This window comes from Fonsecaea multimorphosa (assembly GCF_000836435.1).
Source record: "Fonsecaea multimorphosa CBS 102226 unplaced genomic scaffold supercont1.27, whole genome shotgun sequence".
NCBI lineage: Eukaryota > Fungi > Ascomycota > Eurotiomycetes > Chaetothyriales > Herpotrichiellaceae > Fonsecaea > Fonsecaea multimorphosa.
In genome coordinates, this window is record NW_015971661.1 from 246028 (window position 1) to 273728 (window position 27701).

The following is a 27701-nucleotide window of genomic DNA, read 5'->3' on the forward strand; positions in this document are numbered from 1 at the left end:
CATTGAATGATTTGTTTTCGGAAAGTCTGTGGTATCCCTTGATCTCATCATGATTTCCTGGCACGCTTGCCGGGTGGTTCACCATCATCTTTTCGCTCCGAACTTCTGCCCGAGTCTTGATTCTCCGCGGTGTCTTGGGCCGCCACGGCTCTTTCCGACCTGTCATCACCGGTTACCGACTTGAGCGAGGTCGATGCTGCCTCGTGAATCGGATCAGGTAATGTGATTGAAAAATGGATCAGACGTCGGCAGGCCTTTTCGGAATCTTTCTTAGCAGCCGCCTGGGTTTCGTTCGCAGATTTAGTCTCCTGCGTTTTGGCAGGGTCTGCGCCCTCATCCTCGCTGGTTATTGCACCGTTAGTGGCAGCATTGTCATCAATAGTATCCTTGCGGGTGGACGCCAATAACCCCTTGTCCTCTTTTGCCTCCTTAGCTTTCTTGTCATCAATTTCCGGGCTCTCATTGTAACGCCAAAGCTCCTTCAAATCCCCCTTGACCAGGGCAGTGCCCCAGAACGACAGCAGGACCCCAGGAACAAGGTAGAGCAATGCGGGCTGCGCATGTTGTGCAACCTGCATCACAACCACTGTCACGATCATTCCAGCAAGGTATCCTAATGTAGTGGCGCGAAGATAGGTTTTGGGAAACCGCTTGGCCTTCATCTCCTTGGACCACAGCTTCGAAGCGGTCCAAAACCGTTCTCCCCAGCATCCTGTCGCGCTAGTGTATGTCGGCTTCGATGTATCTCCATCCGTTTGCTGTCCTTTCTTGACTTGTCGAAGATAAAACAAGTACAAGTCAAACCTCAAAGCAAAGGCCAACATCATCCCTGGCACAACAATATCCCCCAACCCTAGCATCGCCATTGTTCTTTTCTTCGCCAGACACTGTAAGTACTCTTCCATGGCCGGCGACCCCTCGGGCGCACCTACAGGGAACACGCAACCATCGGGACGAGGAAAGAGCAACTTGATCGGTACGTCCAATTTTGTCGCCACAGTGACCATCATCGGGGTGAAGAAGACAAAATAGATGTCGTAGAAGAAGAGGGCGCTCAGCACAAGGGTGCCAGTCCAGGCGGTTGTGGGTGTCATGTACTGCAAAGAGCCGTAGCAGAAAGAGAAACCAAGGATGTTGGTAAGGAACCATGGCTTCGAGACGAACGTGTGGATGTACACGATGACACCGGAGAGCACGAGACTGATGAGGTCAAGAATCTCGACCAACGTCTTGACGGTAATCAATTCGTGGACGTGGAATTCAAGGCGGGCCTTGGTGTACAGTATCGCACGTAGATCCCACACAAGTGGTGCAAGTGACGAGGGAAGAGGAATTTGCCCGACCATCCCCGGAAACGGTGAGCCGTTGCGCAACCCGTTCTCTGTCTTAAAACACTGTTGCTGCTGGTCCACCTTCCACAGCATTCCTGAACGAGAATACTCGTTTGGAAGCACGAAAGACCGCATCACAGAGAAGCCATCTTTCAAGAACTTCATCGCAAAGAACAAGCCGATCTGTGAGAAGTAAATGCCCAAGGCCCAGTTGAGCCAAGCGGGATCTCGGAGCCACTTGAGAATAAAGTAGAGCGATGCCAGTGTGATACCGGCCAAGATGGGAAATAGTATCGCGTCAGAAGGGGTCAGGCTTTCGATTCTCGTGTGGGCATCCTCGTCATCGCTTTCTTCAGCTTCGTCTTTGGCGGGTTTCTTCGATTTCTTGGATGCCGCCGACGGTGGTCTAGACAACGAAGCGTGAGCGGCCGTGTAGATGGGGAAAATGGCCGACACGAGAAGATGCATGTATGTCGGCAGAAGTGGTCGCATACTTTCATAATGGTAAGCGACCTGGCCTAGAAACTCCATGAGGGGTCCGGGCTCTGAAGCCATGACTGCGTTTTGCGCGTGTCTGGGAAGGAGGGCAAATTCAGATCGGTGTAGAATGACAAATCTAGCCGAGTGAGGACTGTACAGAAGGAAGATAAAGGCCTTGGAAGGGTGAAATATAAGAAGGTCCTCGGTGGAGCAGACCTACGAAGAGAGTTGAGATCGAGGCTGAAGCCGTGGGTGCCAGTCACTAGGTACTTAGTAGGCTGAGGCCAGGCTGGCCTTGGCGGCATGGGGTTAGTCGCGAGGCTGTATCCACACCGCGCGAGGCTGAGCCCAACCATAATATGGCCAGTCACACGTACCTACCTACTTGCCTACCTAGGTACCAAGGTCGGTAGCTGGATGGAAAGGGGCGGCTCAATATACCATTTCAGGTGGACAGCTATCTTCTGGGGATGTAGTATATGAGTAGACGGAGAGATCGCTCTTGCACTTTCTCTATCGCCCTCTCTCCCCAAGCCACCTCTCGCTTGTACTGTGGGTAGGGCAGCAGAGTCTCTACCGCCATCCTCAACGGAGCCGCAATACATTTTGGCCCTTGATCGAACATGTCGTCTTGCAGGCTGTATTCAACGGACTGAAGTATGTTGCGACAGGGCGCGGCAAAGTCTGCCCGATGTTCTAATGGTGGGAAGTGACAGATGTTGCCCACTGTATTTCCCGAAGATTTGTTATGACCATCCGCGTCTTCTTGACCGAAGCCTCCGGCCTTTGCTGGATCCATCTGAATTTTCTGGATTTCCGCCAAAACCCCGTAGAGCAGCCACAGGCCTTGCCACAATATAGCCTGTACTCCCCAGTAAATGATGACAGTGTTGGCGATGGAGAGATTGGGGAAATGGAATGCCACTGGAAATAGCATGCCGTCTGTCGACCCAAGATCGAGACTTTTATCTCTCGCCAATTCTGGCCAATAGAGTGGTCCGTCGTGGCTCTTCTCCATACAATCATAAACAGACTGTAACTCGGCATCCAGCTTCCAGCATTTCCAAATCATCTCCGTCGCAAGCTGCAACTTGCCGCAAGGGTCCATATGCTCGAGCATCTCGCCCTGTCTGTGGAGCTCTGGTGCGCAGGCGAGGAAGTCGTAAATCCGATCATACGGAGTTTTCGGTCTGATTTGCCAGGGCACCTCTTGCCACAGCCGCTCTCCTAAGAAGGAAGGCTGGGACAGGTCTAACGAGTAAAGAATCTGACTTTGATCAGCTGATCGCCACTGGGTCTTTGTCACAGATAACTCACGCCTTGGATCCTGAAATGCACAAAAACCGAATGTCCCAACCCATCCATGTGTGCCTCTGGACCGCGCAGTTGGATCAGCTTTTGGCAGCCGAGTGTATGACTGATATATCCATGTTTGGACTGATTCGGACATTGACTCATCTCATACATGCCCAGAGCCACACAGGCAGTAAGAGTTTGATCGTGGAGCATCATGTCTCGATCCCACAGGGCCAATTGGACTTCATGCAGAGCCTCGCGGTAAAGCTTCAAGCTCTCGTGAATAAGGCCGTCATCATGATAGACTTCGCCCAGCTTGGCGACAGCCAATGCCATCATCGAAACCTCTAACGCTGGGGTGAGATCAGGAAGTTGGGGAATTTGTATCAGCCACACTCTTTGTTGCATGGGCCCAAGCCTGTTCCTTGATAGATGGTTATCCAGGTATAAAGCCAAAAGGCGCTGTCGAAGAGCTGGATTGGCGTTGACTTGTGCTCCCAATCGAATGAGAGATTGGGTTGGGTCGAGATGCAGACCACATGATGCTGAATCACTTTTCACTCCATTGCAATCTCCAAGGGTTTGCTGACTTTCGTGGGGAGGTATTGTCGAATCAGGGGTGGATTCCTCATGCCGCGATTGCTTCGAATCGTCGCCCTTCGGTGGCTGATGAGCGATGAAAATGGGGTATTTGCGGTATCCAGTGCATATCCTGTTCGATTTAATGCACTGAGCACAGGAAGGCCGTTCCAGCCCACACTATTGGTGATGGGTATCAGCGACGCACTCCTCGTCGGTACTAAGAAAAATGGCTTGGATTACCGCTATCTTCCGCTTCCTGCAGGTCCCACAGCCACGAGCTCTGGCAATTCCAACCATGGGGTGTCTGCTTGTAGTCCCAGGCCGACTTGCAAAAGACGTATTTGGGTCTTGCTGTGATGGTCGCAGTGAGAATTGTGAAGGAGATACTGCGGTCGTCAATGTACAGTAGATGCACTTGGGAGAAATTGGAGCATTTTGCGAAAAGAAAGAGGTGGGGTGCTAGGCAGCATTCGTCGGTGGAAATACTTGTCAACCCTAGTCCTGCTACACGAATGAGACGTGTCCTGGCAAGGTGTCCTGGCGGACCTCATTCCTTTCGAGAATAGAGGTTGACATCGACAGCGGGTGGTCCGAAGGGGAAAACGCCTGGTTCGCCTTGCGGTTTTCGTGGCTGTCGACTAGACCGAGAAGAGATGATTGTGCGAGCCAATCGGGGATTTGAGCTTCTGGGCACAATACAAGAGACGAGGAGGCAAGGAGGTATTTAAATAACAAAGGTACCTAGGTATCATCCCACAAATGCATCTCAGCAAAAGGGCTGGAACACACGCCCGAAAACGCTCGAGCTGGTCACCACAGATAATACTACGCCAGCACGAAACAACCTCCATTATCCACTTCGATGACATTTGGCCTCCCGCCCTTATGTTCCACGTCGTTGCCCGATTCCTGTGCCTCCTTTTCCAACGCCCATTGAATCGTCTTCGGCGTATCATGAACCCACAAAAGGCGCATCATGATGCCCGAATACACGAGGGCTGCATGGTGAGTCTGTAACCAGTATTTGGCTCCGCCGATCTTGCGGTACAGTGCTAGTCCACCCGCGGCCCCGAAGGTGTTCATGCTCCCCATCGCCCGACTCTCCTTGAGCCCATGAAGGAGCGCCAGGTTTTCCGCCCTAGGTTCTGAGTCGAGGAAGGCCTGGAGCGGTCCGACGTCCAGCTTCGTACCGTGCGGGGTTTGCAGGATCGCTTCGTGTACGTCGCCGCCATCGCTGGTCGCATGCGTCCAGACAAGCGCCGTGACGTAGTTGAGCTCGTGGTGGCCCAAGAGACGAACTGGTGCGAGCCACGATGGAAACGGATCTCCGGGGTGAGCTGCGTCTGACCTCCAGGACTTGGCCATGGGGTCAAGGCTCGGGATTGTCAGTACAGTTTTGAAATGGTCCCAGGGCTCGAGGACTGCCCTGGCTTCGGGCGTCGCGATAACGGGGATCCTCGGGTCGAACTGGAGAAGCGTCGGCTGATGCAAATGGTCTAGGTAATGGAAGCCTAGGAGGATGGCGTCGACTTCGGGCCTTTCCTTTTCACCTCCGTTTTTGCTTCCTGCCTGCTTAGAGAGGCCAGCAACAGCGGCCGCCTCAGTCTCGATCTGACGCACCCAAGCATTCACGGTTTCGGGACCTGCAAATGCTGGTGATTGAGGGTGAGCGAGGTGAATGAACCAAGAGCTGAAAAGGCTCGTAGGTCCATTGAGCCAGGGTTCGAACAGAATATGATAGTAACATTTCCCGGTCGATGCACGCTCTGGCTCTGGGCGGGGGAAAGATAGCAGCCATGAGTTGTCACCGTTCAGCGATGTCATGATGGGTCGCCATGGCGAGGCCGAGGCGAAATGCGCCCGTAGCGTCTCCTGTCGCTCGATGTCCTTGACTACCATTTCGTCTATTGTGGCAGTCAGCCTTGGTCACTGTTGAACATACCTACCTAGGTACCTATCCAGTCATCATAAAGAGGGATGATGGAGAGGGAGTCCGTCAGTGGCGGCATTCAATGGCGTCAACGATGGACAAACCGCTCCAACGAGGCCTAGGTACAAGGAGGCCTCCATTGTCAGGCGCCCAACGCCAAGTTCAAGCGGCTCGGCGGGCCACTTGGCGGCGAAGCAACGGCGGTTGTTGCTCCGCCGTACACTTCTTCACACTGATCACGTGAATAGGCGGCTGGCTACTGTGGACTATTTAAGCACAAGGCGTCATCTCCACGCATCCGTGGCCTCGACGGCAGCGCTTGACGCGTCGATATGTCCGAACTTGACCTTCACAGCACCGCCACCACTACCTTCAGAGATAGGTATGTGTGTCTCAGACCACCGAAATCTCTTACTGACGGCGCCGAATGCCCTTCGAGGGCGATATGCCACGAGGACCACTAAAACGGACCGCAAGTATCACAGATCTGCGCTTTACCTTGAGACGCGTCTTTGGCAAGGCCTCGTTCCGGCCACTCCAGGAAGAGATCATTACCGCCGTTGTTGGTGGACATGATGTGTTTCTCTGCGCAGCCACATCCTTCGGCAAATCACTATGCTACCAGCTTCCAGCAGTTGTGTCCCTTGGGGTTACTGTGGTTATCTCACCCCTCCTGGCATTGATGGACAACCAGGTCCAAGCAGCCAAGTCCTTGGGTATCGCTGTCGAGTGTATCAATGGCAAAACTGAATGGTCTGAAAAGGTCAGAATTGAGACAGATCTCCTTTGCGGACATCCAGAAACCAAACTTCTCTACGTCACCCCGGAGCTTTGCGCACAGGACCGATTCCGGAAACTCATCATGAAAATCCACCGCCAGGGTCAGCTGGTGCGAATTGCGGTGGACGAGGCACATTGTATCAGTGAATGGGGCCACGATTTCCGTCCGTGCTATAAAAGCCTGGTATGGCTCAAGACCAACCTCACCTGTCCCACGGTGCCCATAATAGCAGTAACCGCCACTGCGACCAAACAAGTGCGAGAGGACATTTTCACATACCTTGGTCTTGATCCTGACAAGACCAAATGCTTCTCTACTTCTACCGCGCGACCAAACATTCATTACGAAGTTCAATACTTCTCAGAATGTCACCCCAAGGATCCAAACGATGACATGTTTCCATACCTTCTGTCGAAATTGAATTTCATGTATCAGAGGCGGCTAATGCTGCTCAGACATCGGAAAGAGCAGCTTCCAACAGCCGCTGTTTCCCCAATCACGGGCATTATCTATGTACCGCTTCGTGCTACAGCAGATGATCTTGCTTCAGATCTGACCACTTGCGGGATCCGAGCAAGCGCTTACCACGCCGGGTTAGACACAAAAAACAGGGAGAGAGTGCAGAGAACGTTTCTCAGATATGCCACTTCGGACCCTCATCTACTACAAGTCGACGACGACCAAAGTGTGACGAACTCGTTCAACATCATCTGTGCCACCACAGCCTTTGGCATGGGTATCGACGTCCCCACCATCCGGTTCGTGATCCACTACGGTCTTCCGAGGGGCATGGAATCGTTCACGCAAGAGTCAGGACGAGCCGGACGGGACAACAAGGCCGCATCAAGCATAATCATGTACACCCGAGAAGACAAAGAGCGGTGTGAGTATCGCGCAAGATGTGAGGCAGCCAAGGACAAGAGCAAGGCCAAGACCGAGTCAAGGTTCGAGTCGCTCCGCAGCATCATCGAGTTCTGCGAGAACACCGACTTCTGTCGCCATACACTGGTCTCTCGGTATTTCGGGGACAAGAGTAGCGTTGCCGAGTGTCACTTTGCGTGCGACGTCTGCAAAGAGGGGCCATCCAAGCTGAAGAAACGCAAGGAACGGGGTCTGGCTGAGGAGTTGGAGGCGTGGGAGTTTACACAGAGGGAACCAATTCCGGATTATGAATCCGAATAATGATACCCACGACTGTTGATGAACTTTTGATACCCCATAAGATATGATGTCGGCTGTGGCTGCAAGGCGTTGATACGATAAAAAAAACGGAGGTTCGGACCCTGCTAATGGTCAGGTATTGAGTGCAATTAAAAAATACTCCTCTCACGGTCCAGGATCACTGGCACAAGAAAGGACGTCTGTATGCACAATGCCCAAGTGGCTGATGAAGACATGTCTTTGTCCACAACGATCAAACAGCACTAGCAAAGTATCAACTCTTGAGATTGTAATAACCTCCTCCAAACTCCACAAGCCAGGCCTTCTCTACCTTTGAAATGTCCTTGATGTATACTTTTTCTCCGGTCTCCAACAACTCATGAAAGACCACATATTCTGCTTTCCGATTGAACAGGAGGGAAGTCGGATGGGCGTGCATGGTGACGTTTCCCGACACGGATTTGAACGTCCCATCAGGCTGCATCTTTGCGGCCTGCGAGAAGTAGCCCGTCACCAGGCACCTCAAGATATTGCTGGTCTTGTCCTTTCCTTGGGTGTTGGCAGACGTGGCTGCTACCTGTGAGTCTGAGTCGTCCACTTTGACGCCCAACCTCTCCAGATATCTCCTCAGCTGATTCCGAATGCTCACAGCTCTTTGCATGGACTTGAAATTGAGATGGTTCTCGTGACACCATCTCGCCTCCTTCTTCCCCTTGGCCACAAACGCGCGATAAACATTCAGTAGCGTGAGTTGATCGCCTTCCTCGGCAGCGAATTTCCGTCGTGACGAGTCCATGGCCCGTTTCTCCCCGCTGTGATGGAACCACACGTTGCCTTGTAACGAGGTCATGGCCGCGAGGGTGAGCATCTCGTTCTGACAGTCGAATTGTGGCGAGGAGGAAGCAAGGAGACATTTAGCCATCATGGGTGGAATGGCGCTAAGCTCGGCCATGCGTGTTCCCAACGGTGAAGTGAGCTTCGCATAGTCGTCCACCGCGCCCAGGGAATAGAGCAGGTCGAATGCGCGGATGAGGAGTTGCGAGGGCGGTGGTGACAGAAAGTCGAAACGGACAATATTATCGATGCCGAGTGCTTTCAGTTGGAGGACCACGGGGGCGAGATTCGACCGTTGGATCTCCGGGGTTGTTGTGGCGGGGAGCGATGAATAGGATTGCTGTGTATAGAGCCGGAAACATTTGCCCGGTCGGGTTCGTCCTGCGCGGCCAGCTCGTTGGGTCGCCGAGGCTTTGGACGTGGGAAAGGGGGTCAATGTCTCGATGTTTGTGTTTGGATTGAACGCTCGGAGTTTGACGAATCCGCAATCAACGACGTACACGATACCTGAAATGGTGACGGATGCTTCTGCGATATTCGTAGCAAGGATGACTTTACGGGTATTCTCCGCCGCTTCGGAGAAGACGTACATTTGATCTTCTGTGCTGAGGCCGGCATAAAGCGGGAGAGGCTGGAGAGCTTGTGCTTGCGGGGGTAGTGTTGATATTAGTTCCGAGAGCTTCTGTGTGGCTCTTTCGATTTCTTCTCTACCCGTCAAGAACACAAGAATGTCACCAGGCGGCTCCTGTTGATGGATTGTGAAGGCTGTCTGTACGGCTTTCTCCAGATAGTCGTCGGTCGGTTGATCGAGATAGAGAATATCCACGGGATATGTCCGACCTTCGATACTGACGATTCGACATTGTTGCTCACTGTCAGGAGCGTCATGATCCGTAAAGAAATCAGCAAAGCGTTCGGCTTCGAGGGTGGCACTGCTGACGATGATCCTCAATTCTGGGCGTCGCTTCTTGACCTTCTTCAGTAGACCAAGCAAAATGTCAGAGCTGAGTGACCGTTCATGAGCTTCGTCGATCACGATGACGGAATATCTCGTGAACAACGGATCGACCAAGGCTTCTCGCAACAGCATGCCGTCGGTCAGAAATTTGATTCTGGTTTTGGCGGATGTGACATCTTCGAAACGTATTGAATAGCCAACCTGTTCACCCACTTGGCATCTCATCTCTTCGGCGACTCGCGTGGCCACAGTGGTGACGGCGACTCTTCTGGGCTACAGGCGCTGGTCAACACACTCTGGATCGGTCGAAAGACTCAATGTACCAACCTGCGTGACCGCTATACATTTTCCTCTGGAGCACCATCCTGCCTGTTCCAGATATTGAGGTAGTTGAGTTGTTTTCCCACTGCCTGTCTGACCTACTAGCACAGTGACCTGATGTGTTTCAATGGTGTAAAGTAGACTGGCTCTGTGTCTGGAGATGGGTAGTAGAGCTGGGGGCGTGTACAATGCCGGGATGAAGGACAAATCAAAATCCGACATGGTGGTGACGGGCTTGAGAGATCATGACCAGTGGCAGCTCCCCAACGAATCATGTCTGCCTCAACTGTCCAGCGAGGCAGCTTTTGATTTATGGCGACGAAACACGGGCTGCCGTTAAGCCGGCAAGAATTGATGCTTGCACCGCCACAGACAGATAGACCCGAATTGGGAGTGACGCCACAATTACGTCATCTAAGCCACTGCCAAGTCACCAGCACCGGCGGCACAGCTTCGAGGCAAGCGCAATTCCGACCCCACGCCGGTGGGTGCCAGTTGCTCCTCAGACACATGTGTCGTCTCAGGTCTTGATTTACTGAGCTGCCTGCCAGTGAGACAATACCTAGCATTCACTCCCTGCTCCGTGGGAAAATCCATCTAAAGTCACAACTACAGAAGATCAATTCCATCCCTCAGCATGGCCAGCAACAATCCGGTAAGAGATATATACCAGCTCTTGTTTCGTCCGTGATCTGTGATGTTTCCTAACACTGCGCAGCCGTCGCCTGTCTCACCACTGAAACCGTCCGATGGACCTCCCGAATCTCCAACTACTGCTCGGCCCCTGGATTTCGACAGCGACCAAGAGACCGGCACCATCGAGACGACTGCAGCATGCAAGACAGATTTGTATTCGCAGCCCAAACCTCCTCCCAAAGACGAAGCTGCTCCACCACCAAAACCCCCGCGACCAATGTCTCCGCGAGAACAGGCAGAGCTCACTTTGAAAGAGGCTTTTCCTACGATCGAGACCAGCGTTATTCGAGCTGTTCTCACGGCAAGCCGAGGAGAGATTGAGCCCGCATTCAATGCCCTCCTTGGGATGACAGACCCTGAATCACAGCGAGAACCAGAACCCTTACCCCCGGCCAAACCTCCTCGTCCCGCCCGGCAACAATCTCCCACACCTGCGAAGCTTAGCCAACTAGAAGCAGATGAGCTTTACGCTAGACAGCTGGCTCAGGAATACAATAACGGTGCCGGTTTCGACAGACAGCAACCAAGGCGTCGGGACTCTGGGGGAAGATTCAATGAAAACTTGCCAGGATCAAGAGTAGGTCGACCAGGGGCAAGCCCGAACCCTGATGATGTCCCGTGGCGGAGCTTTATTGATGGTTAGTCCGCGCTCATTCGCAATTTTGACACATGCTTACATCGTAACAGACGATCTACCGGAGATCCGTGACAATATCAGGAAGGGCTTCATGGAAACGCAGAAGACCGTGAACAGCTGGATCAGCGCATTCAAGAAGAAGATCGATGGCGAAGAAGATGATGCAGAGTTTACACAAGGTCAACCACCTCTCCCTGCCCGGCCGTCTGCACAATCGCCATTCACGGGTCGCCGAAGTGCCGAAATGCGTCGCAGTGCAGACCTCCAACGCTACGATGCCGATATGCAACCTATTGGTGATGACTTTTCCAAGCTAGAGCTCCGTGACGGTGAAGCGCCGCCACGTACATCGAGCCGGCCTCTGGCTAATCCGAACCTTTTCCGTCCCGCGGGCGTCCAGGGACCAGATCGTCGACCGTCGCCCGGCACGAATCGGAAGGTGTCCTTCCAAGACGGCCCACCGGAAGAGATCAGGGACATGTATAACGCGTCGCCGAAACCGGCGGCAGCGTCGACGACAAAATCGAGCAAATGGCAGCCCCTGCAAAGTATCGACCCGAGCCCTGTTGCGGAAAACGACCCATTTAGCTTGGGCGACAGCGACGAGGAGAAAGATGCCAAGGTAATTACATTAAAGGACGACGAGACAGACGTCAAGAAGGACGACAAGAAAACCAGTGGCGAAGAGGCACAGATTAAGGATGCGACACCTGGAGCGACAAAGGAAACTCCTGGAGCAGAGTCGAAGTGAATCATGTAGGCTTACGTCGAATTGAGGGCGATAAGGTCCAATACGGCTGTTTTTTGGAGAGAGCATCGAAATGAGAAGCGTTTTTGACCGATCCCACATCAGATCGAAGGGCGGAGTGCCCACTGCCATGATGAAATGATAGAACTGATCCAATCCGATCCAACCTGGTCTGATCCAAATGCATTTTACTGATCAAACAATGGAAACTTTGAAGGCGAAGATGCTTTATGATTCGGACCATATTGCCAGGACCTTTACCATCCGACCATCCTATACTGAGTTATATGGATCGCGTTTCCCATCTGGCCACTTCCCCTACATCCGTCCGAAGGCACTCCATTCTGTCGCTCGTCTCTCATAACTTGACATCTCCAGCTTTACCGGTGCTCCCCACGGCGTCCATCATCCATTCGATCCTCTCCTGGATCAGCTTGGTGCCGTCCTCCATGAATTCGGTGAGCGGGGTCCTGCCGGCCTTTTGGCGGGCGTACTCCTCGTACTTCCACAGGACGATCTGGTTGACGTTTAGGCGGGTCATGCCGGCGTCGACGCACTGCTTGAAGATGTCGGCGGTGAACTCGTTGGTGCCGTGCATGACGAGGGTGACTTTGCCGCGCGAGGCCTTCTGGATCGAGGCCAGGCGGGGGAAGTCGAGCTTGATGTTCTCGACGCCGTTATAGGGCCCATGCACGTTGCCGATGGCGGGGGCCAGGAAGTCGATCCCCGTGTTGATGAACTGCAGAGCCTCTTCGGGCGTGGTCAGGATGCCCTCGAGATCGCCCGTGTCTTGCACCCCGGCCTCGCCGCCGTTGATCCTGCCCGGTTCGGCCTCGGTCGCGATGCCCAGGTCGTGGCAGTACCGGACCAGCTCGGTCGTGCGGCTCAGGTTTTCTTCTTTCTCGTAGTGCGACATGTCGACCATGATGCTGTCAAACTTGCCCGTCTGCGCCGCCCGCTTGATGGCCTCCTCGCTCTGCGCGTGGTCCAGGTGCAGGCTCATGGGCACCTTGGCGGATCGGCACACGTCCGCCGCCAGGTTCACCATGTTGTCGTCGGCGTACTCCTGGGCCCAGGGAAACAACAAGATCTGGCAGGGAGAGTTCTTGGCCTCGGCCGCTTTCCGGCACGCCATGATGGCCTCGAGGTTGTAGCACACGACGCCCGGCACGCCGTACCGTCCGGCCTCGGCGGCCTTGAGGATCCGCACCGAGATGTTTTGTGAGAGGTCCGGCATTTTTCTCGTTTCTCGTGTTGAAGGACCGAGGAGGTGAGAGGAGGTTGTGCAATTAGACGGGAGGGGTGTGAATCGCTTTTTGGACTCGCCTGGCTTGCGTCTCTCAGCACAGGGGACCTCGATTTCCAATGTAAATGCACGTCGTTTCTAACGGTTGCTTCTCCAGTGCCGCAGTAGCAGTTCTGTTCCTTTTTCTGGTCTGTGCTAGAGAGGGTTCTTGATCTCTTCCCAACAAGCGCAGGTGATTCTCGTTCTAGTAGCAGCGATGGGCAGTAGTACTAGGTAGGAAAGTTTCACCCCCAAAGAAAGAAGAAGAGAAAAAAAGAGATTTAAGAATGGAGAGGTGCAAGGTCTGTTCTTTGCTTTCCGCGATGATTAGCAAAAAAAGCCCGTTTCTGCTTGATCGATTGAAGATTCTCTCTCTCTCTCTCTCTCTCTCTCTCTCTCTCTCTTTGCAATTGCCGAAAAAGCCCTGTTTTCCCAACCACGAAACCCCTAGATCAACCCACGCGGGTTTCTGCTCTTTTTTGGTTTTCGGTATTATCCCAAGTCAGGTCGGCAACATGCCGTTATGGGGGGGCAAAGAGTTTCCAAAAAACTAATTAAAAACCAATCCACCCACACACCGTTGGGTTGTTTTATTTCCCAATGGATTTCTGTGATGGAAGAATGATGTTCGCTTTTTCGGTGTTTTCTCCGCATGCGGGGGGAGAGGGCGCCCAGCCAAAACCACCACTGCATTGCACTGGCATGGCGCGAGGGCGGCGGACAAAATATTGGCGCGGGGCAATTCTGACCCTTATTTTTCTAGGTACGTGGTACCAAGTACGTATTACATGGCATAGACAACCTAAGGGGCTTCTTTCTTTTACCCAGTACTAGGTATTCATTCCTTTTCTATTAGATCTGTAGAATAGGGCGTAAGAGCCTGATACTTCCAGGGCCAGTTCCCCCTCCTCTGCCTGTCCGTGAAGACACTGAGATCCCCCACGTCGCCCGCTTAGCTCGCAGAACAGGACACTGGCAGGGCGCTCGATCGGCCAAGACCGGCTTCGACGCCGATGGAACCATGAAAGGGGCGGATATTATTACTAGGCAGTCTCGGCAGGTATACAGTTGCCCGCAATACTGGGATGGATCCATATGCGTGGCAACCGGGTCGGTTGAGTGTGCACCTTGCTCCTAGCCAGGCGGCGAGACACAGACGTGAGACAGAGGGCGGGTGAGGGTCGCGCATCACAGCGTCGCTTCGTGCAGCCTCCTGAGAATGGATTTGGACTTCTAGAAGACTTTGCAGATAGGGGTCGAAGGTCAGCGGTAAGATTTGAGAGCGGAAGAAAAGAAGAATAGGTACGGTATACCATATGTTGTGAACTGAGAGTTGTGAGATGACGGGTTCTCTTCAAACACACAATATGTGCATGCATACGTTTTAACTACATCCTTTTGCAAGCCTGGTTTCTCCATCCTCCTACGGTCCTCCTTGTATCATCTCAGCCTCAGATCCCCGTTCTTCCTTCTTCCCTCTTCATCCCTAGGACAACCTTTCCTGCTCCTCCATATACTCCATGTACTCGCGCACCGACTGTTCAAAGCTATCCGGCTTCTTCATGCCCAGCTTGTACGCCAACGAGTTGTCGTACTTGACCGCCCACGTGTATAGAATCTTGGCAATGGGCTCGTCATGTTCCTCCTTGACATACTTTAGCTTATCCTCGCCTCCGACTTTGGCCAGCGCGTCGAGCATGTCCTGGATCGTGACAACGTGTCCCGGCGCGTTCACCACGCGCTTGTGACTCGGCAGAGCATCCGAGGGTAAGGTGAGCGTGTAGATGAGATTGGTGATCAAAGTCTTTGGCGAGCACACGTGGCTGGGAAAGGATCGGTCCTTGACTGGCAAAACACACTCCTTGCCCGCCAGGGGCTCGCGAATGATGCCCGAAATGAACGCCGAAGCAGCCGGAGCGGGCTTCCCAGGTCGGACAGTAATGGTAGGGAATCGGATGATGAATGCGTCAATGTAGCCTCGACGGGTCATGTCGTTGATGAGGATCTCGCACATGAACTTGGCGGCGCCGTAGGACCCTTCCGGCGTGGGGAGGACGTCTTCTGTGATCACCTCTGGCAACGGCCGGCCGTAGACGGCGCCGCTGGACGAGTAGATGACTCTCAAGCCCGGCCGAACTTTTCGGATCGTTTCGAGAAGCAACCTCGTCGACTCTAGATTGACGCTCATGCCGAGATCGAAGTTTGCCTCGGAGCCCGCAGACATGATGCCGTGGAAGATATATGCCGCGTCCAGGTCCGGCGTGACCACGCTGCGGTCTTTCAGCAGGTCCGCTTTGACGCAGGTCGCGTTTTGCGGGTTCTGGGCCCCCTTGGGCACGGGCACGTCGATGATATCTGTGAGGACGACTTTGTTGTCCGGGTTGGAGAGCAGTTCGCGGGCGAGGAATTGGCCCAGGAAGCCGCCTGCCCCGGTGATGAGGATCTTCATCTTGAAAAAGCGAACAGTGTGTTGTCGGAGGCTCCTGTCGTTTTCAACTGTGAACCGAGTATCCTGTCCTCGTCTCTGTGTCTTCCTGTCCACCTGGACTTCGGTGTTGGTTTGTCGAGAGCAAATGGATGGGTTTTTGGCTTGGTCTTAATGGTCCCTGTAGAGATTAAACTCGGTCTCTTGGACTCACAGATATATTATTTTTCAAGCAGTGTGATTTTCAAAACCAACAACGTTCATCAAGAACACAGTCACGGGGTTCCTGCCGTCAGATACTGTTATATTATACCTACAGTGATCCAGATCTCTCCATATTTTGGAGAAAGGTGGTCGGGACGCCGGTGTATTGCGCCGGTGGCTGAACGATGGTGAGGGGCACCAAGCTTCGGGTCATCTTGGGGCGAGCCATGTTGAGCTCCAAATTTACACTTGATCTCATCTCACTGCTTGTCAAAATTCATTGCTAGTCCTTTTCACATAAACTATTTGCATACTACATAAAGGCATACATTTGACTGGCACTCTGGCGCAGTAAGGAATTCGACCCTTTTTGGTCTGCATTTGACTTCTGTACACTGTCCGCTTCTCTTGATCGCTCCGTGCCAAAGCCAGATCAAGTCGACGCTGACTTCGCCCCTTGTTTTCTCTCTGCCGGGCTGAGTTTCCTATCCAACTCCCGTCTTTTACTGTCCAGTCATCACATGGCTTACAATTTGGCCACAGGCTGGGACGATCCCACAGTGGTGATCTCGTTGTACAGGAGACTGAGAACAAAAGTATTAGTCATGACGTACAACTCGGAAGCTAGAAAGACAAATGGGACATACCTTGTCAAGAAGTCGGCATAATCTTCGCCAGTCACCTGGCTCTCGAAATATCGGGCCGCAAGCTGGTACTTGTTGCCCTTCGGCGCCTTGGACGCCAGTTCTTCTGCCTGCTCCCTCAGCAATCGAAGAGCGTAAGCCTTGTCGACAGTATGGCCCTCGGCAGTCTTGACTCCGTGCTTAACCCACTGCCACAACTGCGAACGTGAGACTTCGGCCGTGGCAGCGTCCTCCATGAGGTAATTGATCGGCACGCAGCCCACGCCGCGGAGCCAGCCCTCCATGTATCCAAGACCAATGTTGAGGTTCTTTCGGATGCCGTCTTCCGTCACGGTTCCAGGCATGTTCATGTTGAGAAGGTCGTTCTTGGTGACATAAACCTCTTCACGGCGCTTGTAGAGCTGGTTGGGGGTAGGCATGTGCTTGTTGAACACCTCAGAGGCAATGACTGCTAGTGCAGGGTGAGCAACCCAGGTCCCGTCATGGCCAGCCCGAACTTCGCGCAACTTGTCCTGTCGGACGTTCTCCATGGCCTTGTCATTGGCCTCCGGGTTGTCTTTGATGGGGATCTGAGCGGCCATACCACCCATGGCGTGGACGCCGCGGCGATGGCAGGTCTTAATCAGCAAACGGACATAAGCGTCCATGAAAGGCACAGTCATGGTGACAGCGGATCGGTCTGGGAGGACAAAGTTGGGGTTTTGGCGGAATTTCTTGATGACCGAGAAGATGTAATCCCAACGGCCGCAATTCAGACCAGCTGAGTGGTCACGGAGCTCGTAGATGATCTCGTCCATTTCAAAGGCGGCGGTGATTGTCTCGATAAGGACGGTTCCGCGGATCGTGCCTCGTTGCATGCCGATGTAGTCTTGAGATAGGTTGAAAACATCGTTCCAGAGTCTCGCCTCGAGATGGGACTCCATCTTAGGAAGGTAAAAGTATGGCCCTGTGCCACGCTTGACCAGCTCAAAGGCGTTGTGGAAGAAGTACAGGCCGAAGTCGAACAAGGAACCGGAGATGGGCTCGCCGTCGACAGTGAAATGCTTCTCTTCCAAATGGAACCCCCTGGGGCGAGCTATGAGCGTTGGCAATACGCGATCTGTACGTAATTTGTATTCCTTTTCCCCTTGCTTGAAATCGACTTGCTTCCGGATGGCATCGTAGAGGTTAACCTGGCCGGAGACCTGATTGTCCCAGGTGGGAGCTTGGGCATCTGTTACAGGCAGAACGAGTCAGCAGCTGCGGATTTCAGCAGGTATCTGTCAAATATCTCACCCTCAAAGTCAGCCATGTAAGTCCACACATTGCTGTTCAAAGCATTGACAACCATTTTCCGGTCCGTTGGTCCGGTGATCTCAACGCGGCGGTCGATAAGGCCGGGAGCCGGAGGAGCACCTTTCCAGGCGTCATTGTCGCGAATGTGCTTGGTCTCGGGGAGGAAATCTGGCAAATTGCCCTTGTCAAGCTCCTGTTGACGGATCACTCGTCGTTGGAGCAGAGCTTTGCGGGTGCCGTTGAAGGTGCGATGGAGGAGAGCGAGGAAGGCAGTGGCCTCGGGCGTAAGGATCTTGCGGTACGAGTCCTTGACGGCGCCATTGATGGCGACTCCTTCATTGATGCTTTCGATGCTGGCCATTTTGGCGGATAGGTCGGATTTCTGCGAGGAGAATGAAAGCGAGGAAGAGGAACTGAGTTGGTCAGAGGGCGGCCACCGAGGCAAGAGCTGGGGGAGGTTGATATAATACTATACGTCAGAGCAGCCAGAGCAGCGCAATGCCCGAAATCGTTAGAGGCACCTTGTCGACGACTTGTCCGGGAGGAGATGTGCCCGTTGAGAGGTCCGAGCAGGTTCCTAGAGATGCAGCCCAATCACTAAGCTTCCAGTGGGTTCCGCCCATCCAGCCAAAGCCCAGGAATGAGACTCCTTTGGCCTTCGGAACCGGGGCATGTGGGTAAGATCAGCTACAAGAATCAGTCGACGACAAAATCATTTGGTCTTGTGTGGGGTAAAGGCGTCACCCTTTGGCTGGGCTTTTGTTTTCCCTTTCCTCCGGCTGTCTATCTGTCTCTCTGTTGCCCTTATGGCTTGAAGATCCTTTTGAAATTTTCGGAAGTCTTTGCCATCATGTTATCGATGGTGACAGGATGCCCATTACACCGTCGCACGCTGTTCCCACGTTGCCAGAAGCCTTGGAGCAACCAAGATGCACATGTGTTCCGACGCCATCATCCCACCAGAGCCTTTGAAGTGCCGAGGTTCGTCTGGTTTTCTTGTGCCCTGCGGTTATGTACCAGCAGTGGCGCGAATTCATCCGATACGCTGAGCAGAATCCCCGATCTGTCCCGAATCGTGAAGACACTGAGCAGATCATGCTTTTACGTGTATTGCCACGCTCCAATATTGGGAGTATCAAAAGCCAAAGGATCAAACCCAAGGCACTGGGACACATTGCCTCGAGGTGCCGTAATGTTCTTCTGTAATGACTGATCAGATTGTTCCAACGCTGACGCGCAGTAATGATGGCTCCTCCAACTATGGACTGAATCGTGGAGGACGACTTACCAGGTTTGCGAAAACTTGCCAGGTTCCTCCATAGGTAGGACATGCGACCAGGCCCAAGGCCCCGAATACTCTTAGATCCAATCGTCCAATTGTCGCTCCGGGGGCCTTGGAGTACGTGAAAGGACACTGGACTGACCCTTCAGGCATGGAAACTGAATGTGCTTGGGTGTAGCCGAGCTCGCCGCTAGGTGTCACGTACAAATATTGACTTCCAGGGACAAGAGTGCCCTGTCTGTTGTTAGTGAAGCTCTCCAACGTCGACAAAATCACCTCACCATCGAGCAAAGAGAAAGCACCGTCTGGTTTCCTGGTGGACATATGCCACCCTCTTCTTCTACTTCTGTTGGACAGTATGACACTGTGTCTCCTCCAAGATAGAAATGATAGCCGGCAGCATTCATTGGCAGAAGGTGGATTGGCGAGCCAAGCCGATAAGCAGTGACGGTGAGCCATGAGGTTGGAGTGGTCAATGGGCCAGCAGTGGTAGTGCTAGAGCTCGAAGTGGCTGACCCCGATGCGACGACGGTGGCGGTCAGAGTGCTGGCCACAGTGATGACGGTGTCACTGGCGCCGGCATTACCGTCTGTCTCCGAAATACAGGGTGTGGTGCTTGTTTGTGGATGAGGCGAGGCAAAGCTGAGGGCGGAAAAGAGAGAGATGGCTACGAGAGACAGAACGTGCAGCATGATTGAAGATTTGTCGATCTGGGACAGAAACGAGTTGGACAAGACGCAATCAGAAACTCTGGCACGAGAAGAGGTTGGCGCTGGTGAGAATGAAGCGCAGTCCCAGAGATATATGACAAAACGGTGGCCAGATGATTTTCTACTCTTAGGATGGTTGCACCTTCTCATTCCCCTCCGCTGTATCGACGGGACCTCGCATTTTCCCTCATCAGATCTGGTGCGACTCTGCATCTCTTGAAACGATGTCTGCTGTTGATAGCCGTCTGATCTTTGGTCTTGAACCGACCTTTTGGATCCTTCTGGCGTGTAACAGTTACATTCTTGCTCCGGATCATTAGCTCCATTCACAGCAACCTGCCATGTTCCATATCCCATCCGACTCGTACAGACACGCCGATTCGTAATATTCCACTCGTCCCCGCCAGTTCGAGCGTATCGTCCAGCACCCTCACTATCCTCGATCGCTGCTCAGTGCTGCTCTACCTCGCGGTTGCTCCGAGATTTCTCCTGATATCCAACACATAGCTTGGTGGGTCTGGAAGTGGACTCAGGATGTGGTGCAGTTTGATCCACTCCCTCTCAGTCGGCTACATCGTCCTCAAATGCGACGAGGCTATATCGATTGCAATCTCGAGTGTTTATTCTTGGGAAGGGAGGCACACAAGAACACAAGATGACAGTAACCTCTTCGGAGACTTGCCGTCCAGCAAAGCTCCATAGTGTGATTTCTCAGAACGCTGCTGATGTGATTGCTTTAGAAGGAGACGCGGGTAAACGTCTGTGTGCCCAGAGGCTGTTCGAAGCACAAAGATTGGAGCCATTGGGTCGGGAACCAAATGGAAAAATGTTGTCATTCACCAGGTCAACCGAAAAGAGACCTACGACAAGGTTCCAGACGCCATATCGACTGCATCTCGCCCCTGGGCTTCGATGCGCCTTCGGTTGTTTTGCCACTGGATCCATGCCAATCCCTGCAAGAGCGAGTCGGCCAAATCATCTAGCTTTGATATATTGGTAGTATCAGCTCGCCCACGCTTGGAAGCCTGGCTAACGCGCGATATGAAGTCGAGAGCTGTCGGCTGAACTTCCTTGCCAACACAGATAACTGAGCTTCCCTCTCTGAGCAGATTTCCAACAAGATCAACTTTTGCCTTCTTTACCTCGCGACCGACCATCTTCTTCTCTTTCGAGCCTAGCAAGTCCTTGGAGCCTTCAAGCCAGTACCGATTGACGCGGGGAGGCTGCATTGGTTCAATGCTTAGCTGCAGTTTGTGCTCCTCGATCAGAGTCCGCAGGACGGAATAAAGCATGCCTTCAAACACACCAACCCTGAGGGTCCATTCTTGAACCGCCGATTGGCCACCTGATCGAAATCTTTGTCTCTCAATCAAGATATGATTGGGTTGGTAAGTCTGTAATATGGATTTGACAAGATTGTAGGCGTGCCGGGCGTAATCAATGGGCTCGAATGATTCTTTGGCTGCTGCAACTAGTTCGATTGCCGCGGACGTCGACATCTCTAATGCCGAATCCCGGTGGCTGCTCGTCGTGACATCCAAAGACTCTGCCACTGCTATTCGACGCCATGCTCGCAGCGTCGGCCTTCCGTACCGTATATGCTTGAGCGGTCTCGTGACCTCTTCAGCCGGTGCTGTGAGATGTGCAAAGGCCAGATTCCTGATGCCCATATCTATGCTCAGAAGACTCAAGTCGGACACGGTACCCCTGCTGTCTCCATTCTGCACACTGTTCGAAGTTGCGTTACGGATGGCTTCTATACGTGCAAGCTTTGTTCCTGAGCATGGCGTGCCCAGTGCTGTTGCGAGTCGATGTAGCTTGCTCAGTGTTAGTTCTTCCAGCCATGATTTCGGAGCGGGCATTGCATGATGGATGCTGATGCAGCAGTTTCTGGCAATTTATCTCAAGTTTGCCATCAGAGCCCTGTGAGGACCCTCTTTGTTCAGGATTTGAGAAGAGAGAAGAGAAATGAGATGGATTGCACAGATGAACCTAGTACGTCGAGTAGCTTGAGTGCCGATAATTAATTGTGTGAACGCGTCGCGCTCCAGACGCGTCGTTGTGTCATTTTGTCATTTCACATAAACGATGCTTCAGTTTCCATTTCACTCTCCATAATGTTCCATTATACAAGGTACTTCATGCACTCCTGTTCGGAGAACCTTTTCCTTCCTTATACAACAAGGACTCCACGGTATCTTACGCTTCCCTCGTCCAGCTTCTTCATTGCATCCGTGACGCCCTTCTGTGTCATTGGGAACTTCTCGGTGACAGGTTTGATGGAATGTTGTGCTGCGAATCTCAACATTGCCTGAATGGACTGGGGTTGAGCTCCGCCGGAACCAATTATCGAGTAGCCGTATATTACGAGTGGCATAGCCGGAACTGGCAAGCTGTCCATGCTGATGGTGAGTGGGAAGATTTTCGCATATGGCGCCAATACAGGTAGATATCTATGCAGCGTAAGCATTCTCCTCGAATTCCTGATGTGGCTGGTGTTGAAACTTACAGTGAGAGATCAGGTAGCACCGAAGTCGTGATCAACAAGCCGTCGACGGGCTCGATACCTTCGAACTTTGTGACACCCTTGGTGGCGTAGAATTCTTTGGCTCCAAATTGGAACGCTTCTTCCTTCTTGGACTCGGTTCCCGAGAAGACAACAGCCTCCATTCCCATTTTCGATACAAATTGAATGGCCAGGTGTCCGAGCCCACCGATTCCTACGATCCCGATACGATCACCTGCTTTGAAGCCCTGCTCGTATAGCGGGCCCCAGACAGCTGTTCAACACGTTCCTTAGCAACGAGTTCGCCAAAGGTGGAAAGCCGAAGTTGTCAGGTTGGTAAACTCACTGGCACCACCACACATCAATGGCCCAGCGGACTCGGAAGAGATTTCGTCTGGGATCTTGAAGAGCGTGCTGACGTCCCAAGCAACGCCTGTACCAAAGCAACCTTGGTCCAAATTGGCTGTCCCAAACTGTTCGTTGTTCAGGCACTTGAACTGCCTACCTGTTGTTGGAGTTAGCTTCAGGCTTCTCCGTCTAAGAAGACCAAATCTGCAGACTTCGTCGGGAAGCTCGCAAGCGCAGAGTCAGTCCTGGGATAATGAGCCACTCACCAGTTAAGCAATATTTACAATAGCCGCATGTCCTTTGCATCCATCCCATTCCAACACGGTCACCGACCCTCAAGTCTGAGAGCTTCTCAACCATACTTCCAACCTCCTTGATAACACCGACTCCTTCATGACCCAATCCTTGGTCGGCATGGCGATAATGAGTGTCTGTGCCGCAAACTCCACAGTGCGACAGCGCAACTAGAGCTTGTGTCTGGCCGACCTCACGATGACCCTTGGCTTGCACGATCTCACCGGAGTCGGACCCCTTGAAGACTGTGAAGTCGATACCCATGGTGAGTTGCTTGGACAAGGCAGTTGTTTTCGGATTATGATTTGGTTGAACAGTCAGGATTGTTGCACCTGATGGAACAGATGATACAAGACCGCCTGTCCCCTCTTATACCACCATCGATGACCACATGCTCAGCCCGGCGACCTCACGGTTTCCACTCGAATGGCTCCAAGACACATCTACTGAATAATCATGGTCTTGCTAATCAAGCTGCAACTGCTCTCTTTGTCATGGAAACCCACACGGTTCGAAAAATCACCGTGCCATATGCCAGCCTCAATCGGATCAAGCGAACCGTCTCTATAGTCCGCAGAGAGTCCGAGGGAAAGATCCAACCATTGGCTATTTTTCAACTGCATCTTCCTAAGCAACAGAACTCTTGCGAACAAAGTGCCTCCGTTATAGTCTTTTTGAAACAGAGACCAAGCAAATTACTCTATCCGGAAAGAGGTAAATGATACACATCCATTGGTCCAACGCTACCATCGAGAATGTGGCTTGCAGCGAAACAAAGATCCCTGACTAAGAGGTGCGTCATCTGCGTCGCCTGAGTGGCAACGAAAGCCTCGTTCCTTTGCACAGACCAAGCACTAATTACAGCAAGTCCGAACAGGTATACAGACCAGTGCGACCGACTCCACACTGTTCCTGGCTTCAGGCGCATTATCAATTACGCCAGCTGTTTATCCATCCTTGGCAATTCCTGTAAAGTGATTTGGAAGCATGAAAATAATCAAGCAAGAACCATGGCCTGTTGAGAAGTTTCGAGGAAGATTCCCTCAAACTCATTCCGGTTCGGGACGCAAGACAGCCAGCCGAACCATGGGTGTGCTCTCTCAACACCGACCACCTCAATTGCTATTTATTTCGATTCAGGTCAGTTCTAGTCAACTCCTGATGAGCAATATGAACGACACCTTATCAGCCGGTGTCGACCCACCGAAGCTGAGTCTGCAGGAATGCTCGATGAAGTTGGTTGCCCTGGCGGCAAAAGGTCAATCTCTCCCTTGAAGCCGTCGCAATTCTTCCAGAGGAGGAATGTCTTCCAGCATTCCCGGCTGCAACTTATCCCATAAGATTCCACACATTGGTTTCTTCAACACGACCCCCGCTTTAGCAATGTCAATAATCGTGGTTGGGGTGACAATATAATCGCACACCGTGTCAAAGACCTCGGGTCTCAGCTCCTCCTCCAACACCTGGCAGTCATGCACGAGGGCAATGCAAGGAACAGAAAAGCTGACTGTCTTGATGGTGGTCAAAATCCCCCATTCGAGGTCAAAAAACCCATGCCCTTTTCCGAATCGAATACCTTGATGATTGATGGCTCCTGTACCTGTCACCATCAAATCCACCCGCAGGCCAAGCTGCTGGATTTCTGCGAGGCTCAAGGCCCTTCCCAGTCCAGGCCGTTCCATGGTATCCAAGAGACAAGCGAGTTTCCTTGCTTCAGGCGACACGATCACTGCGGGATCTAGCAGCCAAAAACCGCGTCTGATGGCATAGGTTGTCACCAATACCTTTTTGCCATCTTCCAGAGCTCGCAAGCGAAGTTGTTCCAAACAGTTGTCCGGGGTGATGAAGACAACTTGGGCATCGTTATAACAGCGCAGTAAAACCAGTCTTTCGGTTGCCGCCTGAGAGCCGTGGAAATCTGCTATAAAGCTGGAGAAGTCATAGTGAAAGCGCGAGTCGGGGATGGCAACCTCTCGCAATCGTGGCCAAACCAATTGTCGAATTTGGTCCTTCTCTTCGAATGCCATGCTTGCCTCTCAGCGGTTCCGTCGGACAGCTCCGTTGATCCTTTCAGTGAGCCAGGTTTGGAAGAAGACTTAGTCAAGATCTACTGACTCAAAGGAAATCAATGGCCTCGAAAAGCTCCTCCACACGCACTTGTCCACTTGTCCACCTGTGCGGGGTTCATCATGGCGCAATTTACTTTGACGGCAATGAACACTGCGATCGCCACCTTCTGCGATATCTTTTAGACGACAACCCGCAGCCTATTGCCATACTGGCCCCAGATGCGCGGGTCGAACTGTCCGCCTGGCCGCAATGATGACTGGCTGGTAGGACATCTTCATGGGGCAAAGGGTTTTTTAGAAGCGCTCGGCCCGCTACGCTCTTTAGCCTCGTCCAGCATCTGCGCAAAGTGAGTGAGGCTCCGCATGTCACGATGCACACTGGTATCAAGAATCTATTGACTCTTTTCCTCTCCGTGGCTCCACTGCCAGGAGTCCTGACACTATCCCCACTGACAAGCAGAAGCAGGGACCAGTTTCCAACCTGGAGCATGCTTAATACCCAATCACATCTACTTCCCGGATATCCAGATATTTGGTAGGCTATTGAAGGTGTATGCCCGCGGGTCCTGCACCAAGCCGGCGAAATCCCATCGAAACTGCGGAGATGAGTCTCTGTCCTTGTGGACCTGGTTGACTCTGATGGCTTGACACGGCTCTTCCTTGGAGTATAATACTACTCTCAAGGTTAGCAGTCCGGGCCACATTGAATTCCAGCATCATCCAAAACACCCATCTTTTTCAGCCAGAGAAGTCACACGCTCCCTCGGAAACCAGCATTTTCTTGCAGGCTTGTTGAACTTTCAAGATGGGAGTCCTTATCAACCTCCGCGGTCGAAGCCTCTACTGGTTGATGAAGTTCATCTGCGGAACTTCCTTCATGATGTATGGGTACGATGCTGGTGTACTCGGCGGTGTAGTCTTGCACAAGCCGTTCCTGGATGCAATCGGTAATCCCACTGGGGAATGGGTCATACCGTGGATTTCCAGCTCCTACTCGCTGTCGGCGTGTATCACCTGCCTGATCGTGGCCACCTTTGCCTTCAAAATCGGCCGGAGAGGGACTATTCTTTTGGGTAATGCCGCCGCCGTCGTGGGGTCCATCATCCAAGCGACTGCCAACTCTGTGGCACAGCTTACCGTTGGCCGCATCATTACTGGCTTCGCTATCGGCTGTATCTCCAGTGCTGTGCCCACCTACTTGGCAGAGACGGGTGTCGAAATAGGGGACCGTGGTCCAGCCAATGCATTCAATGCCATAAGTGAGTTCACCCACCTCGAGGGGACCCGTGTTCTTTTTCGACACTGTCGTGGTCGTCTGCGGACATCCTCGACTCCATCCAGTTCTACTAACAGCATCCTGCAGTGCTTATTAGCGGTGTCCCAATAGCCTACTGGATAGACTACGGCTGCATCAAGTCCAACGGCCAGTGGAGCTGGAGAGTCCCCATTGCTTTTCAATGTATTTTTGCGCTCATTGCGGGAGTGTGCATGCTCTTCCTCCCAGACACGCCGAGATACTACTATGCGAAGAACCGGCACGCGGAGGGCGACGACGCTCTGGAGCGGTTGAACGATGCGCCCATCGACTCGGAACAAGTGCAGAGGATTAAGCGCGAGATCCTCATCGCCATCGAAGCAGAAGAGGAGGCAAAGTCGAGTCTACACTGGAAGGCCTTTACGACGAGCGGCATCATCGACCACACGCCCATGAAGATCATCCGACGGCTATGTATCTGCTTCTGGCTTCCGATGATCAGAGAGTGGATGGGCTCTTCATTGCTTGCCTATTGGAGTACTGTACCCATTTCTCTTATCAAACAGCTGGTCACAAGTGCTAACTCTGGTTGGTAAAAAACAGGCTCTGTCATCCTCAGCCGAGTTGGAGCCGCGCCTTCCCTGGTCAGCCTGCTCGCGGGTATCCTCAACATCTGCTTCGCGCTGGGCTGTGTGCCGCTGTACTTCACGATCGAGAGGGTCGGACGGCGATCAGTTCTCCTGTACGGGGCTTGCGTCATGTCGGCCCTGATGCTCATCTTCACAGTCCTCCAAGCCGTGCCCTCCACGAAATCCATTCAATGGGCAGGTATCGGCATCATCTTCGCCTTCCTGTTCGTGTTTGGGTACGCCTGGCAAGGGTGCGTGTGGCTGTACTGCTCCGAGATCGCGCCGCTCGAGTACCGACACATTGGCGGCGCCTTCACGGGCTTCGGCGAGTGGCTGATGACCTTCATCACGGTCTTCGCGGGCCCCATCGGCCTGACCAACGTCGGCTGGAAGTTCTGGTTGTGGGTGTTGAGTGGCAACCTCGTGGCCGTCGCCTTTGTCTTCTTCCTCTGTCCCGAGACGGGAGGCAAGACCCTCGAGCAGGTCGACTTCTTGTTCTCCAAGAGTGCCTTTGTCGCTGGCATGAAGAAGGCCGAGCAGGATCTGGAGGAGGATGACGGGGAGGAGGGCAGCAATGAGCGCTGGATCGAGCTCCAGGGAAAATCCGCAGAGCAGCATGTCGAGGTCAAGGGGTAGGAGATGAGCAAGGCTCGACCAGTGCCGACAACACATACAATCTTTCTCTCTTGCTTCGTCTCTTTTCTTCCAGAGCTGAAGGCGGTGATAAGCTTTCAGGTCCACAGCGTCATCGAACAAGAACCCCTTTTGTCTGATTCCACAGCGACCACAGCAGAGCCGTAGCATAGAGCTTTTGAAACGGTCTACATCGAACTTGAGACGGCTCGATCAGCGACTACTTCAGGGCACAAAGGCACGCCATGTCAGAGGCAACAAAGTCTTAGGTCCATCTGAATATGCGTAACTTATGCCGCAAATATGCTTTCGCCTTTTTCCTGGACTTGTCATCCTGTATGAAGAGCGATAAAACCACGCTTGTGGATTGCCCTGAGCAACTACTCC

General features: G+C 52.8%; 14 protein-coding genes across 14 annotated transcripts; 3 read left to right on the forward strand and 11 right to left on the reverse strand.

The window, feature by feature from the left end:
• Positions 1-47: 47 nt before the first annotated feature.
• On the reverse strand, positions 48-1886 carry Z520_10012 (uncharacterized protein; the record flags this gene model as incomplete). Its single annotated transcript, XM_016780506.1, has 1 exon — positions 48-1886. One exon carries the CDS (start codon positions 1884-1886, stop codon positions 48-50), a length of 1839 nt encoding a protein of 612 aa, XP_016628425.1.
• Positions 1887-2268: 382 nt separating this feature from the next.
• Z520_10013 (uncharacterized protein) lies at positions 2269-3515 on the reverse strand (the record flags this gene model as incomplete). The annotated part of the gene is made up of 2 exons (XM_016780507.1): positions 2269-3078; positions 3129-3515. The coding sequence occupies 2 exons, from the start codon at positions 3513-3515 to the stop codon at positions 2269-2271; spliced, it is 1197 nt and encodes a 398-aa protein (XP_016628426.1).
• Positions 3516-4514: 999 nt separating this feature from the next.
• On the reverse strand, positions 4515-5588 carry Z520_10014 (uncharacterized protein; the record flags this gene model as incomplete). Its single annotated transcript, XM_016780508.1, has 1 exon — positions 4515-5588. One exon carries the CDS (start codon positions 5586-5588, stop codon positions 4515-4517), a length of 1074 nt encoding a protein of 357 aa, XP_016628427.1.
• Positions 5589-6064: 476 nt separating this feature from the next.
• Positions 6065-7582, forward strand: Z520_10015 (uncharacterized protein; the record flags this gene model as incomplete). The annotated part of the gene is made up of 1 exon (XM_016780509.1): positions 6065-7582. The coding sequence occupies one exon, from the start codon at positions 6065-6067 to the stop codon at positions 7580-7582; it is 1518 nt and encodes a 505-aa protein (XP_016628428.1).
• Positions 7583-7835: 253 nt separating this feature from the next.
• Z520_10016 (uncharacterized protein) lies at positions 7836-9896 on the reverse strand (the record flags this gene model as incomplete). The annotated part of the gene is made up of 2 exons (XM_016780510.1): positions 7836-9626; positions 9681-9896. The coding sequence occupies 2 exons, from the start codon at positions 9894-9896 to the stop codon at positions 7836-7838; spliced, it is 2007 nt and encodes a 668-aa protein (XP_016628429.1).
• A 415-nt stretch (positions 9897-10311) lies between these two features.
• Z520_10017 (uncharacterized protein) lies at positions 10312-11758 on the forward strand (the record flags this gene model as incomplete). The annotated part of the gene is made up of 3 exons (XM_016780511.1): positions 10312-10329; positions 10393-11008; positions 11058-11758. The coding sequence occupies 3 exons, from the start codon at positions 10312-10314 to the stop codon at positions 11756-11758; spliced, it is 1335 nt and encodes a 444-aa protein (XP_016628430.1).
• A 355-nt stretch (positions 11759-12113) lies between these two features.
• Z520_10018 (uncharacterized protein) lies at positions 12114-12992 on the reverse strand (the record flags this gene model as incomplete). Its single annotated transcript, XM_016780512.1, has 1 exon — positions 12114-12992. The coding sequence occupies one exon, from the start codon at positions 12990-12992 to the stop codon at positions 12114-12116; it is 879 nt and encodes a 292-aa protein (XP_016628431.1).
• A 1534-nt stretch (positions 12993-14526) lies between these two features.
• Z520_10019 (uncharacterized protein) lies at positions 14527-15489 on the reverse strand (the record flags this gene model as incomplete). The annotated part of the gene is made up of 1 exon (XM_016780513.1): positions 14527-15489. The coding sequence occupies one exon, from the start codon at positions 15487-15489 to the stop codon at positions 14527-14529; it is 963 nt and encodes a 320-aa protein (XP_016628432.1).
• A 706-nt stretch (positions 15490-16195) lies between these two features.
• Positions 16196-17949, reverse strand: Z520_10020 (malate synthase, glyoxysomal; the record flags this gene model as incomplete). Its single annotated transcript, XM_016780514.1, has 3 exons — positions 16196-16253; positions 16317-17526; positions 17589-17949. The coding sequence occupies 3 exons, from the start codon at positions 17947-17949 to the stop codon at positions 16196-16198; spliced, it is 1629 nt and encodes a 542-aa protein (XP_016628433.1).
• A 740-nt stretch (positions 17950-18689) lies between these two features.
• On the reverse strand, positions 18690-19562 carry Z520_10021 (uncharacterized protein; the record flags this gene model as incomplete). The annotated part of the gene is made up of 3 exons (XM_016780515.1): positions 18690-18788; positions 18877-19104; positions 19152-19562. 3 exons carry the CDS (start codon positions 19560-19562, stop codon positions 18690-18692), a joined length of 738 nt encoding a protein of 245 aa, XP_016628434.1.
• An 878-nt stretch (positions 19563-20440) lies between these two features.
• On the reverse strand, positions 20441-21442 carry Z520_10022 (uncharacterized protein; the record flags this gene model as incomplete). The annotated part of the gene is made up of 1 exon (XM_016780516.1): positions 20441-21442. The coding sequence occupies one exon, from the start codon at positions 21440-21442 to the stop codon at positions 20441-20443; it is 1002 nt and encodes a 333-aa protein (XP_016628435.1).
• Positions 21443-21753: 311 nt separating this feature from the next.
• On the reverse strand, positions 21754-22992 carry Z520_10023 (uncharacterized protein; the record flags this gene model as incomplete). Its single annotated transcript, XM_016780517.1, has 4 exons — positions 21754-22033; positions 22090-22360; positions 22433-22591; positions 22701-22992. The coding sequence occupies 4 exons, from the start codon at positions 22990-22992 to the stop codon at positions 21754-21756; spliced, it is 1002 nt and encodes a 333-aa protein (XP_016628436.1).
• Positions 22993-23987: 995 nt separating this feature from the next.
• On the reverse strand, positions 23988-24755 carry Z520_10024 (uncharacterized protein; the record flags this gene model as incomplete). Its single annotated transcript, XM_016780518.1, has 1 exon — positions 23988-24755. One exon carries the CDS (start codon positions 24753-24755, stop codon positions 23988-23990), a length of 768 nt encoding a protein of 255 aa, XP_016628437.1.
• An 847-nt stretch (positions 24756-25602) lies between these two features.
• Positions 25603-27317, forward strand: Z520_10025 (uncharacterized protein; the record flags this gene model as incomplete). Its single annotated transcript, XM_016780519.1, has 3 exons — positions 25603-26056; positions 26161-26589; positions 26656-27317. The coding sequence occupies 3 exons, from the start codon at positions 25603-25605 to the stop codon at positions 27315-27317; spliced, it is 1545 nt and encodes a 514-aa protein (XP_016628438.1).
• Positions 27318-27701: the final 384 nt, after the last annotated feature.